This window comes from Dasypus novemcinctus, chromosome 16, assembly GCF_030445035.2.
Source record: "Dasypus novemcinctus isolate mDasNov1 chromosome 16, mDasNov1.1.hap2, whole genome shotgun sequence".
Taxonomy (NCBI): domain Eukaryota; kingdom Metazoa; phylum Chordata; class Mammalia; order Cingulata; family Dasypodidae; genus Dasypus; species Dasypus novemcinctus.
In genome coordinates, this window is record NC_080688.1 from 42,485,804 (window position 1) to 42,500,781 (window position 14,978).

Below are 14,978 nucleotides of genomic sequence, written 5' to 3' on the forward strand. Positions count from 1 at the left end.
TGCAATAAAATTATTAATTATACTAAATTTCAACTTTAATTTTAAAAGAAGCTTTAGATTACATAAATGTTACATAAAATATATAGGGGGATTCCCATATTTTCCACCCAATTCCCCTCCCATACTTTCCCATATTAACAACATCCTTCATTAGTGTGGCACATTTGTTACAATTGATGAATACATGTTGAAGCATTGCTACTAATCATAGACTATAGTTTACATTATAGTTTATACTGTATTCTGCACAATTTTGTAGGTTATGATAAAATATATAGTGTTCTGTACCTGTCATTGCAATGTCAAGCAGGACAATTCCAGTGTCCCCGAAATGCCCCCATATTACACCTATTCTTCCCTCTCCCTCCCCTCAGACTCTCTGAAGGCCACTGCCTTGATATGAATGATAAAAATTCTTCCACTGCTAGAATATTAGTAAATCTGTATTAGAATAATAATAAGTCTACTTTAGTCCATTGTTCATTTCTCAATCTTGAAGATTTGGGGATGGTGATACCCACTCTGTTTCTAACTGAGAGGTGGCTTAGATCCCATGGGGCAGATGGATGGAACTATCTTGCTTGCAGTTGCAGATACTCTCTGTTCTTTGGGATGGGCATTGCCCATCATCATCTCCTTGTTAGTGTCCTGGGTGGGTCCATTGAACTGGAGAGTAGGTGTTGCAAGTCTGCTGAGAGTCAGGGCTCAACTGGCTTACTGGAAAGTACATATAAAATACTTCTGATTCATATTGAAACAAGATCTGTGTTTCAAGGGAAAGCACTTATGCAATTGTGTAAGTTGTGAACTGAACTAGCAGTTTTTTTCATAGAACATCATTTTACTTGAAATAACAACTGATAGACCAACTATGATTATTCAGACTTGTGTACTTGGCAGGCATTTTCTCCAAAGTGAATCAAGGAAAATGACTGACAATATTTATTGCCACAGAATGAAATTTGGGTTTTCGAACAAAAACTTAGTATTTTATTTTTTATTTTTATTTTTTTTAAATTTTTTTATTTTTTATTGACTTTGTAATAATATTACATTAAAAATATATATGTGAGGTCCCATTCAACCCCACCCCCCCACCCCCCCTCTCCCCCCCCCCCAACAACACTCGTTCCCATCATCATGACACATCCATTGGATTTGGTAAGTACATCTTTGGGCACCTCTGCACCTCATATACATTGGTTCACATCATGGCCCATACTCTCCTCTATTCCATCATGTAGGCCCTGTGAGGATTTACAATGTCCGGTGATTACCTCTGAAGCACCATCCAGGGCAGCTCCATGTCCCGAAGACGCCTCCACCTCTCATCTCTTCCTGCCTTTCCCCATACCCTTTGTCCATTATGTCCACTTTTCCCAATCCAATGCCACCTCTTCTATGTGGACACTGGATTGGTTGTGTCCATTGCACCTTTATGTCAAGAGGAGGCTCAGATTCCACCTGGATGCTGGATGCAATCCTCCCATTTTCAGTTGTAATCACTCTAGGCTCCATGGTGTGGTGGTTGTCCTTCTTCATCTCCATCTTAGCTGAGTGTGGTAAGTCCAATAAATCAGATTGTAGGTGCTGGAGTCTGTTGAGGCTCAGGATCTGGCTATCACATTGTCAGTCCAGAGATTCAAATCCCCTAAATATATCTTAAACCCCAACATTAACTGCACCTCCAGCACATTAGCATGAAAGTCTTATGAAGGGAGATCCCATCTGAGTCCAGATTCATCACACATAAACACCATTTCCAAAGAGGGGCCATCTGCCCTGGTAGTTAACCCCATCGGCCATGACCATAACTCCCATGGGTCTCTTTAGCCCTCAAAGGAACCAATATCTGGGGGTTGTATCTGCTTTATCTGTCTCTCTGACTCTGCTCAGTTGTGCATGAGGGCAAACCTTCTGCCAGCCTCCAGACTCTTTTTTAGAAACTCGTAGCCATATAAACTCATTTCTCCTTTCCATTTCCCCCTTACTTTAGGTCAAACAGCATTTTAAAGTCATGGTATTTTATGTAGACATGGATATTCTGCTGATCCGCATTGAACCTTCCGTATAAGGTCATTTTCCAGTTGCATCATCAGTTGGTAGTTGATAGTGGTCCCTCGTTGCCAGGGAGGCTCATCCCCGGGTGTCATGTCCCACGCTGGGGGGAAGGCATTGCATTTACATGCTGAGTTTGGCTTCGAGACTGGCCACATTTGAGTAACATGAAGGCTGACAGAAGGAAATTCCCAGGCACAAAGTTGCTCTAGGCCTTGTTATTATTTTGGGTTTATCAGCTCACAAGCATAGTCATTAGTATCAGGGGCTCACTGTTGAACCCTCACTCCCTCCCGGTCCCCACCACTGTACCTGGGAGACTGTCGCTGCTCCCCTAGGGACCACGACAGAGCACCACTGGCCAGGAACCCAGTACCCCCCCTACTGTGGTTTTTAATTGTTGCCACTATGAGTATATCCAAACATTACCATGCACCCTGGACATATGTTCTGTACAGCTCCCTGTCAGTCATATATCACCTGTCATTGGTATCCCATACCAGTATCCCTCCATTGCCATTGTTGAAACACTCTGTGATCCAGAACTCCCCGAAATTTGAAGCCCAATATAATGTCATGGTCCCTTACTAGGGAATGGCATATAGCGATGAGTTTAAAGGATAGATAAAGAACTTGGATAAAGTTAGATAAAGAACTTAGATAAAGAATGTTGACTTGAAAAAATTCCACATCCTATTTTTTTCTTCCCCCCCCCCCCCCCCCCAATTATTCAGCTTTTCTTCACAGGAGTCCTAGACCACAGCAATGTATATATATAATATACAGCACTCCCACACATCCACCAGAAAACCTTTTCCCTTCCACAGTGATACTCTTACGCCCTATTCATATCATATTTACTTAAAGTGATGTACAGAGTCTGAGACATTAGCTTTCTAACAAGGTGACATCTGTGTTTACATTATGGTGCATACTTTAGGATACACAGTTCTTTACATTTTTAGTTATCCTATGTTTTACATTATGGTTAAATTATCAGTCTGTCATCTCCTATATGTTATGGTGTAATATTACATGTTTTATATCCATCCTTGTGTACTCTCAAGAAACTCCTCTCTTACCCCCATTTACTTTGGTTCCACACATTTAACGTCCATTTTCCCTTCCACCTTGGTGCCCTCAGTGATAGCCAACCTCCGTTTCCTGAGGAGCCACTTCCAGAGATAGATGGAATAGTGTTCAGGGCCTAACTTGCTCAACTGCCCCAATGCCCTGGGAGCCACCCTTTCTCTCGAGGGATACAGTTCCCTCTATTGGATGGCATTAGTCCTCCCCAGGATGTGGGTCCACCCCCACTCTCACTACTTGGGTTTCTACCCCATGGTGTCACCCACTCTGGCAGAATGAGCATTTAGACATTCCCCAGGAGCCCGTCCTGCATCAGACCCTCCCCTCCGAGCATTCTAAACAGGTAACCCTCTTTATTATATTTTGATATGATTTTCTCGGCATTTTACTCTCCACCAACACCTGACCCTCTCCTGGTTCGTATGCTACCCCTCCCTCCCCCCACTTTTGGGCAACGTTACCCACCCGTCCCTCCCCAGCCACCCTCAAACCCGCAAAGCCCCAAGCAAAGGCAACCCCTTGCCCCCCTTTTATCTCTTCTTTGTGTTCATACTTACCACCATCTCGTCTTAAATTCCACCCCTGCAGACATCGGCTCATATCCTTCCTCCACCCTCCGATTTCCTGCAAGCCTATCGTTCAGTCTCTTGCTATCTAGGGCAGCTTGTTTATTTCATATCATTGAGGTCATGTAGTATTTGTCCTTCAATGTCTGGGTTGCTTCACTCAACATAAGGTTCTCAAGATTCATCCATGTTATCACATGTGTTTGTAGTGTGTTTGTTCTTACAGCCGAGTAGTATTCCATTGTGTGTATATACCACATTTTATTGATCCACTCGTCTGTTGATGGGCATTTGGGTTGATTCCAACTTTTGGCAATAGTGAACAATGCTGCTATGAACATTGGTGTACATATATTGGTTTGTGTTCTTGTTTTCAGTTCTGCTGGGTATATTCCCAGCAGTGGTATTGCTGGGTCATATGGCAAATCTATGGCTAGTTTTTTGAGAAACCGCCATACTGTTCTCCAGAATGGTTGGATCCTTCTGCATTCCCACCAGCAGTGGATGAGTGTTCCCCTTCCTTCACATCCTCTCCAGCACTTGTATTCTTCTGTTTTTTTCATAGCTGCCAATCTTATGGGTGTAAGATGGTATCTCATTGTGGTTTTGATTTGCATTTCCCTGATAGCTAGAGATTTGGAACATTTTTTCATGTGCTTTCTTGCCATTTGTATTTCTTCTTCGGAGAAGTGTCTGTTTAAGTCTTTTTCCCATTTTTTAAATGGATTGTTTATCTTTTTATTTTCAAGATGTAGGAGTTCTTTATATATGCAAGTTATAAGTTTCTTATCAGATATATGATTGCCAAATATTTTCTCCCACTGTGTGGGCTCCCTTTTTACTTTCTTGACAAACTCCTTTGAGGTGCAGGAGGCTTTAATTTTGAGGAAGTCCCATTTATCTATTAGTTCTTTTGCTGCTCGTGCTTTTGGTGAGATATTCATAAATCCATTACCTATTACAAGGTCCTGTAGATGTTTCCCTACACAGCTTTCTAAGGTTTTTATGGTCTTGGCTCTTATATTTAGGTCTTTGATCCATCTTGAGTTGATCTTTGTATAAGGTGTGAGATGGTAATCCTCTTTCATTCTTCTACATATGGCTATCCAGTTCTCCAGACACCATTTGTTGAATAGGCCACTCTCTCCCAGTTGAGAGGGTTTGGTGGCTTTATCGAATATTATGTGGTTGTATATGTGAGGTTCTATATCAGAGCTTTCAATTCGATTCCATTGGTCTATATGTCTCTCCTTATGCCAATACCATGCTGTTTTCACCACCGTAGCTTTATAGTATGTTTTGAAGTCAGGTAGTGTGATTCCTCCAATTTCGTTTTTCTTTTTCGGTATGTCTTTGGCTATTCGGGGTCTCTTTCCTTTCCAAATAAATTTCATAGTTAGTTTTTCTAGTTCCTTAAAGAAGGCTGCATTGATTTTTATTGGGATTGCATTGAATGTGTAGATCAATTTTGGTAGGATAGACATCTTAATAATGTTCAGTCTTCCTATCCATGAACAAGGAATAGTCTTCCATTTATTTAGGTCTTCTTTGATTTCCTTGAACAATCTTGTATAGTTCTCAGTGTATAAGTTCTTTACCTCTTTAGTTAAATTTATTCCTAAGTATTTGATTTTTTTATTTACTATTGTGAATGGTATTTGTTTCTTGATTTCCTCCTGATCTTGCTCATTATTGGTGTACAGAAATGCTACTGATTTTTGCGCATTGATCTTATAACCTGCGACTTTACTAAACTCATTTATGAGTTCTAGAATCTTCGTTGTAGATCTCTCAGGGTTTTCTATGTATAGGATCATGTCATCTGCAAATAATGAAATTTTGACTTCTTCCTTTCCAATTTGAATGCCTTTTATTTCTGGTTCTTGCCTCAGTGCTCGAGCAAGTACTTCTAAGACAATGTTAAATAGGAGCGGCGACAGTGGGCATCCTTGTCTTGTTCCTGAGTTTAGAGGGAAGGAGTCTAGGATTTCTCCATTGTAAACAATATTGGCTTTAGGTTTTTCATATATACTCTTTATCATGTTCAAAAAATTTCCTTGTATTCCAATCATTTGGAGTGTTTTTATCAAGAAAGGGTGCTGTATTTTGTCAAATGCTTTTTCTGCATCAATAGATATAATCATGTGATTTTTTTCCTTCAATCTGTTTATATGGTGTATTACGTTGATTGATTTTCTTATGTTGAACCATCCTTGCATACCTGGGATGAATCCCACTTGGTCGTGGTGTATAATTCGTTTAATGTGTTGTTGAATACGATTAGCAAGTATTTTGTTAAGTATTTTTGCGTCTAGGTTCATTAGAGAAATTGGTCTGTAATTTTCCTTTCTTGTGATGTCTTTGTTTGGCTTTGGTACTAGGGTAATGTTGGCATCATAGAAGGAGTTGTGTAATGTTCTTTCTGTTTCGATGGTTTGGAATAGTTTCAGCAGGATTGGTGTCAGTTCTTTCCGGAATGTTTTATAGAATTCACCTGTGAAGCCATCTGGCCCTGGGCTCTTCTTAGTTGGGAGATTTTTAATAACTGATTCTATCTCTCTGCTTGTGATTGGTTTGTTAAGATCATCAATTTCTTCTTTTGTCAATATGGGCTGTTTATGTGTTTCTAGGAATTTGTCCATTTCCTCTAGATTGTCATTTTTGTTGGAATATAGTTTTTCAAAATATCCTCTTATGATAGTCTTTATTTCTGTGGGGTCGGTGGTGATATCGCCTTTCTCATTTCTTATTTTGTGTATTTGCATCTTCTCTCTTTTTTTCTTTGTTAGTGTTGCTAAAGGTTTGTCAATTTTGTTAATCTTCTCAAAAAACCAGCTCTTGGTCTTGTTTATCTGTTCAAGTGCTTTCTTATTTTCTATTTCATTTAGTTCTGCTCTTATCTTTGTTATTTCCTTCCTTCTTCTTCCTGTTGGGTTACTTTGTTGTTGTTTTTCTAATTCCTTCAAATAAAACTTAGTATTTTAGAAAACTTGTATTAATCTCCATGAACTTGACAGCTTCCCAATATTTAAAGATTTTTCTGATGATATTTGTGCTGATTTATAAGAGATTATATGATGAAACATGTTAACATTTGGAAGATCTACATGACTCAGTGAATTAATATTCTTCAAATGATCAATGCATAATGTTAAAAATAATGCATGGATAAAAGAGCCATTCTAAGTGCAAGAAAGATGAATGGACTCTAGTGTAGCAGTATGCAAGTTTATTTATATTATTTTAGATTCCATATTATAACTAACCCTTAAGCAACCATAACTTGTTGAGTTTTGGTGTAGCATCAAAGAAGAACATACATACTTTTCTGAAAAGTACTAAAATACTTCCTTTTCCAGTTACATATCTGTGTGAGACTGGATTTTCCTCCCTATATTTCACCCAAAACAATCTATAACAACAGATTGTAAGGAGAAACAGATTTGAGAAAGCATCTGTGTTCCATTTAGCCAGTCATTAAGTATATTTGCAAAAATGTAAACAATGGCACTATTTCACTATTTTTCTTGAATTGTAAAAGATTACTTTTTCATAAAATACATAATTTATGTTAACATGTAGGGAATTTATTATTGTTATTTTAAATGCATTAATAAATAGATCTCTGAGTTTTTCAGTTTCAATTTCTAATATGAAAATATAGTTCACAAAAACAAATATCTATCAATAGTTGGGATTTTAGAACTTATGGGGGCCCTGAATAACTTTAAAAGGAATTCTGAAATAAAATTTAGACAAACACTGCTCTCTGTCATATCTTGAACTACTGTTACACATTGAAGGGAATCTATTATCTGGTTACCAGTCTGATTCCATACATGTTAATAGCTTAGATGGAAGCTAAAATAATTTTTTTAAGTCTCTTTTTATCTTGGCAAAGAGTAGTTTCCAGGACTATTTTAAAACTTCTGTTTCAAGAATCCAAATCTAAATGTGGTCTTTTCTTTCTCTTTGTATTGCTGCTTTCTGCAATAAGAGGTCTAATCCTAAGTGCCCACCTCAGTCAACCTAAGCAATGCCTCAGGCTGACCAGAGAAAAGTCATGTGTACAGAAATGCAGGAAAGAAGCATCTTACTGTCTTTAAAATGCATTACCCCATTAATTACACATATTTTTAAACATACCACATTTGAAAATTGAAATCCTCTTGTAATCCTCATGTACTGTCTGATTTATCACACTTAATTGTTATGAGTGCTTTCTCATGTCATGAAATATTTCTCTAATGTGTGCTTTGTGGAGGTTATATACTATTCTACTGTAAGATGTAACCTAAACTATTTATTCGCTTTTTCCATTAGCAAAGTTAAGGTAAGGGAATATTTATATTTTAGGAAGGAAACTCTAGCAGGGTTATAGAGACACCCAGGAGACCTGTTAGAAGTCAATTGCAGGAGGCCCAATGAAATTCAGTGAATGCTTGAGATAAAGCAGTGACTTTGAGATTGTGCAGAGGACAAGGAGTAGGAGCACTTTGAAGTGGAAAACCAAATAAGGGAGAAAAAAGAGAGATATATGATCTATCGTGTTTTTCTGTTATAGAGAGTAAAGGGTCTTTGGTAAACCCCAGTGGAAATACTCAGTGGGTAGAGGTGCGCAATTCATTCTTTTTTACTTTAAAATTTTCATATTTTAATAATTGTTTATCATAAAATATAGAGTCTCCATTTAAATGCCCTCATTTATATTTATACATTGCTTTATTTTTAAAAAGGTGCAGTTGGCACCAGATTTAGCAATGCAGCTTTCTCCTGAATTTTTAAATCTTGTAGTTGTCACTCAGGAAAATTAAAGAATATATCACAAAAGATTGGATTTTCTTTTGTCATTTTCAATGTAAAGATGATTGTAGTTATTCTAGGTTCCTGTGCTGAAAATTTATAGACTTAATCTTCTTTATAAAGATGTAATAACTTCTGTACCTGCTGTGGTAACTGCAATATTGAGAACAGATTGTTCAGTACAGGCATTTCAGTTGCATAAGCAAACATTTCCAAGATTGTTCTCAATGACAATATTTTAATAATTTAAAACTGACTTTAAATTTAAATCTTTATTTCCCAGAAAAAATGAGAAGACCTCAGATTTAAAATATTTAAAATTGTGTTTGTAATTTTTAGGAATATAATTATTTTATATGTAAGGTGACATAATATCATTAATAGTAATCTTCAGATATTGTAAAAAGCCATAATATCATTAATAGTAATCTTTAGATATTGTAAAAAGTCAACTTCTGGAAAAGTCAATTTATGAATTTATTGTTTATATCATTCATTCATTTTTCCATCCAATCATCTATCCATCCATCCACAAATTCTTCAAGTGTTTAATTATACATAAGCTACATTTCAGATTCAGGGTTAAATACTCATTATCTAAGTGATAATCTCTTCCTTTAAGGAGATCTATAGACTTGTGGGAATCTAACAACAAGAAACATCTAGTAAACAATGCTATAAATACAACAACACAGGTATTTTGGGATCTCCTGGTATTAAGTTGGGATTGTACTAGACAAATAAATATTTAAAAGAAATAGAAGTCATAATCCTAACTTTCAGGGAGTTTATTCTTAAAGTAAATTGAATTACTGTTCACTAGTAACCTGGGCACTCTTTGTGGGAGGTTTATGCTTCCCTACTTTGTTGAACTCAGGCTTGACAATGCCAAGTGCATTGGCCTAGAAATATGAGAAGTGATGTATGGCTGCCAGGCAGAAATTTTAAGAGCAGCAACATTGTATAGAGTTTAGTAGTTCCACAACCTTGCTAACACCTTGTGGGTGTGTAGTGGAATCTTATTGTGTTATAATTTGCATAGCTCTGATCACTAATGGTGGTGAGAGCTTTTTCACCACTTTAAATTGGATAGTTTGTCGTTTATTACACTGTAACAGTTTTTTTTATATCCTAGATAGCAGTCATTTGTCAGACAGGATGTTCGATGTTCTATGAATATTTCCCCCCAACTTCTGGCTTGCTTATTTATTCTCTTTTTTAGTGTCTTTTGATAAGCAAAATAAAATGAAAGTCTGAAATTTAATTTAACATTCATTTTCTCTTACGGCTATTGATTTCTGTAATTGAAGAAACTTTTTCCTACTCATCACAAAAAGATGTTCTCTTATACTTCTTCTAAGTGTTTTATGATTTAGTTTTTATGTTTAGATAACGATACACCTGAAATTAATTTTTGCATATCTTATGAGTTAGAGTTCTGTATTAGCCAAAAGGGGTGCTGATGCAATATACCAGAAATCTGTTGTTTTTATAAAGGGTATTTATTTGGGGTAGGAGCTTACAGTTATCAGGCCATAACGTATAAGTTACTTCCCTCATCAAAGTCTATTTCCACATGTTGGAGAAAGATGACTGCTGACGTCTGTGAGGGTTTAGGCTTTCTGGGTTCCTATGGGCTCAGCTCCTCTGTTTCCTCCACAAGGTCAGCTGTAGACTATGAGCCTCTCTAGGCTTTGTCTCTCTCCACAAGGTCAGCAATAGACTATCAGGTGAACGACTCTATCTCTTACCTTAGGGCTCCAGCTTAAGACTTCAGCATCAAACTCGAACATCAAAACTCCATCAGAAACCCTCAACTCTGTTCTTTGCCATGTCTTTTATCTGTGAGTCCCCACCCACCAAGGTGTGGGTACTCAACACCCTAATCATAACTAAATCATGCCCAGGTATAGATCAGATTACAAGCATAATCCAGTATTTCTTTTTGGAATTCATCAATTATATCAAACTGGTACAAGGTCATGGTTCATTTATTTCCATTTTGGATATCTAATTTTTCTAGCATCATTTGTTGAAAAGACTTTCCTTTCCTCATTGGATAGCTCTGCTGAATTTGTCTATACTCAAACGATCATGAAAGTGGGACTATTTCCTAGGTCTTTATTCTGTTCCATTGATTAGTCAGTCCTAATGCCAGTATCTCACTGTCTTGATCACTGTTGCTTTGTGTTAAGTCTTGAAATCAGGGGGTGTGTGTCCACCAAATTTAATTCTTTCAATATTGCATTGGAGAGTACATGCCCTTTGCATTTTTATACAAATTTAAGAAATATCTTGTCAATTTTTACAAAGAAGACTACTGGAATCAGATTCAGATTGAATTGAATCTATAGATTAATAAGGGGAGACCTGACATGTTAGCAATGTTGAGTCTTCCAAGTTATAAAAGTTTATTTAGGTTTTCTTCAATTTCTGGCATCAAAGCTTTGTAGTTTTCTGTATAAAACTCATGTACATCTTTGTTAAATTTATTATTGAGTTTTAGTTTTTGACATTATTGTAAATGGATTTTTAAAAATTTCCTTTTTCTAGTTGTCACTAGAATTAAAAATGCAATTGATTTTTATATATTAACCTTGTATCCTGTGGCTTTGCTAAATTTTCATATTAATTCTATAACTGTTTTGTAGATCATTTTATCGCACAGATCATGTCATCTGGAAATAGAGACAGTTTTTCTTATTCTTTTCTGAGATTTCCTTCTGAATTTCTTTTCTGAGATTTCCTTCTGATATTTCATTCTTCCTTTTTGATATTGATGCTTTTTTAAAAACTTATTTAAATTCAAGTTTATCATTCATATAGGAACATCTATAAACAATATGTGTATAGTTAAAGTTGTGAACTTACAAAACATACATGCATATCATCATGCAGGACTCCCATACATTACCCCATTACCAATACCTTGCAGTGTTGTGAAACAATTGTTACAAACTATGAAAGAGTATCATCAGAACATTACAACTAACTATAGCCAATATCTTATATTTGGTGTATTTTTCTCCAAACCCACCGGGTTATTAACACCCTGATATTGATGCTTTTTATTTCTTTTTAAAATTTCCTTTCCTTGCTTTATTACAATGGCTAAATTAAGTATAATGTTGAATAGAATTGGTGAGAGTGGGCATTCTTGTCTTATTCCTCATCTTTAGAGGAAATCATTCAATATTTTACACTTTATCAGATTGTAACACTTTCCTTCAATTTTTAGTTTATTGAGTTTAATAATTTAAAAATTATTAATAAGTGTTGAATTTTATCAAATACTTTTTTTGCATCTCTTCTCTTGAAGTGGTATTACATTTTTTCTTCTTATGTTATCAATATTATGAATTATCTTGTTTGATATTTGAGTATTATACCAATATTACATTCCTGGGTTACATTTTACTTGCACATGCATATTATGTATTTTTATTTAATGCTGGGTTTGATTTGCTAGCCTAATAAAAAGGTTGAAATGTGTTTCCCCTCTATTTTAGGAAAGATTTTGTGTAATACTGGTTTTTCCCTTAAAGGCAGATTGAATCTACCAATAAAATATTGTGAACCTGGAATTTTCTTTATGGGGAAGTATCTGTTTTTAAAATAATTTCTTAAATTTGTATACATAATTATTTATATTTTTTGTTTTACCTTATATCAGTTTTGGTAAACTATAGTTTTCAAGAAATTTTCCTATTTTACCCAAGTTGCCAAATTTTTTAGCATAAATTTGTTCATAGTATTTTTATTATCTTCTTAGTATCTTAGTTCATTAGTATCTTAGTATCTTAGTATCTTAGTTCATTCCTGATAATTGGTAATTTGCATTTTCTCTTTTTTTCTTGATCAATTGAGCAAAAGATTTATCAGTTTTGTTGATTTTTTCAAACAACAATATTTTGGCTTTATTAATTTTATTCCTTGCCTGTTTTTTATTTTATTGATTCAAATGACCTATTTATTATTTCCTTCTTTCTTTTTTCTTTGGATTTACTTTGCTCTTCTTTTTCTATTGGAATTTTATGTCATTGACTTTAGAGCTTTTGTATCTTCTCTTACAAGTATTTAAAGAGGGATCTAGGCAGTGCTCTAGCTGCATCTTACAAATGTTGATATTTTATGTTTTCCTTATAATTCAGTATGAAATATTTTCACACTTTATTTGTAATTTCTTCTTTGACCCAATGGTTATTCCAGAAGTGTGATTCTTAATTTTAAAATATTTGGAATTTCCTTATATACCTTATTGTATTGATTTCTAACTTATTTCCATTGTGGTCAGAAAACATTCTGATTTCAATCCTTTAAAATTTGAGACTTGTTTTATAGCTTAGCATTTGATCCTTTTTTGGGGGGATTTTTGCATCCATGTTCATGAGAAACCTTTGTCTGTAGTTTCTCTTATTTGTAAAGTCTATATCTGATTTTGGTATTAGGGTAATGCTGGTCTCATTGAAGTGTTCCCTTTGCTTAGTATTTTCTAGAAGAGATTGTGGAGATTGGTATTATTTTTCCTTAAAAGTCTGGTAGAATACATCAATGAAACTGCTTGAGTCTGATGAATTCTTTGGAAGATTATTAATTATTGATTCAATGTCATTAATAGATATAGGGCTATTTGGGTTATCTATTTCTACTTGTGTGAATTTTGGCAATTTTTTCCTTTCAAGAATTTGGCCATTTCATCTAAATTATCAAATTTGTAAGCATATAGGTGTTTATAATCTTCCCTGATTATCCTAATCCATTTTCATGGGATCAGTAGTGATGACCCAGCCTTCACCTCTAAAATTAGTAATTTGCATCTTCTCTCTTTACTTGGTTATTTTAGCAGGAGGCTTTAAAAAATCAATTTTCTTGATTTTTTCCAAGTACCAGCTTTTATGGTATTCATTTTTTTATTGAGTTTCACTTGGCAAGCACTGATTGACTGAATGTTTTAGACAGGGAACCTCCAATACCCTAGTCTTCTAGAGCAGTAGCTGCCACCCACTGGCCCCACTCAGGAAGTGTCCATTGTTTGGACTGCTTCTTCCAGCACCTCAATTTCCAGAGTAGTGACTTTTTCAGTGAGGACTGCAGTGGCGCCTTTCTCACAACTGTATAGGCCAAACCTGGCCCTCTTCTTGTTGGGCACTGAATATGGGTAGAGAAAACCCAGCTTGCTCTTGCTAATGACACAGAGATCAATGTTGCTTCCAGACCCTAAGTCATTGAAGACACCAGCTGCAAAGGCTTCACTCACCAGCTTCTTGGCTTCCTCCTCCTATGAGAAATAATGGCAATGGCAATGTCCATAGCCAGGCTTAGTGTTTTCACAAGCAGTGCTCAAAATCACCTCCATATCTGGCTTAAACTTATCTTCAAATACAGCCATTGCAGCCGAGGAACCAGAACCCATGGTGACATAAGGCAACTTTGTTTTTTAAGGATTTATTTATTTATTTATTTCTCCCCTCCCTGCCTCCAGTTGTCTGCTGTCTGTGTCCATTTGCTGTGTGTTGTTCTGTGACTGCTTCTATTCTTTTCAGTGGCACTGGGAATCTGTGTTTCTTTTTGTTGCGTCATCTTGTGTCAGCTCTCCGTGTGGGTGGCGCCATTCCTGGGCAGGCTGCACTTTCTTTCGCACTGGGCGGCTCTCCTTACGGGGCGCACTTCTTGTGCGGGGGCTCTCCTATGCGGGGGACACTCCTGCGTGGCACAACACTCCTTGCGTGCATCAGCACCGCACGTGGGCCAGCTCCACACGGGTCAAGGAGGCCCAGGGTTTGAACCGCGGACCTCCCATGTGGTAGGTGGACACCCTATCTGTTGGACCAAGTCCACTTCCCTAAGGCAACTTATCAGTTGATCCATGAGGATAGATGCTGTAGAGATGAGGTCCAGTAACATCTACTCCCCCTAAAGCTAGGGCTGCACCAATGTAACCTTGATACCTGAAAAGCATCTGCTTCAGCGTCTGATTGGCCATCACAACTCTGGGAAGGCGGCCAGTAGAGAGGGAATGGAACTCCAAGTTGGAAGAAATGAGCTGGGTTGTCATGTCTTTGTCTGCTGCTGTTCCAGCACCACAACAATAAATGTTAGGAGATATGAAGTGTATTTTTGAACAGTTCTTGTCAGCAACAACCATCCCATCAGCTGCCCTTGTATCTGCTCCAAGAACTATGCCATCCTTATAGACCACCCCCGCAATGGTCATGCCAGTTTTCCAGGCTGTTGGAAGCTTATAACCTTTCTTTCTGAGCTCGGCTTCCAAAAGGACATTCCTGCAGCAGTTATCAAAAGAAACCCCCCAACCGGAGGCTCATACACTGACACAGCTGCCATCTTCCCATGGTAAGTACCAGCTTTTAGTATTGTTGCATTTCTGTATTGTTTTCCTTTTAAAATTTTATTGATTTCTATTGTAATTCTTATTATTTGTTTTCTTCTGCTTGCTTTAAGCTT

General features: G+C 36.6%; 2 protein-coding genes across 3 annotated transcripts in view; both read right to left on the minus strand.

Annotated features, from left to right (window-relative positions):
• LOC101429008 (aquaporin-4) overlaps window positions 1–14,978 on the minus strand; it is a 340,557-nt gene that overhangs the window by 33,228 nt on the left and 292,351 nt on the right. The gene's annotated exons all lie outside the window — the stretch shown is intronic.
• On the minus strand, window positions 13,487–14,858 carry LOC101428566 (proteasome subunit beta type-7-like). The gene is given in 4 exon segments (XM_058277571.2): window positions 13,487–13,794; window positions 13,867–13,940; window positions 14,364–14,816; window positions 14,819–14,858. Coding segments are annotated over 4 exon segments (831 nt in total). The 3' UTR covers window positions 13,487–13,530.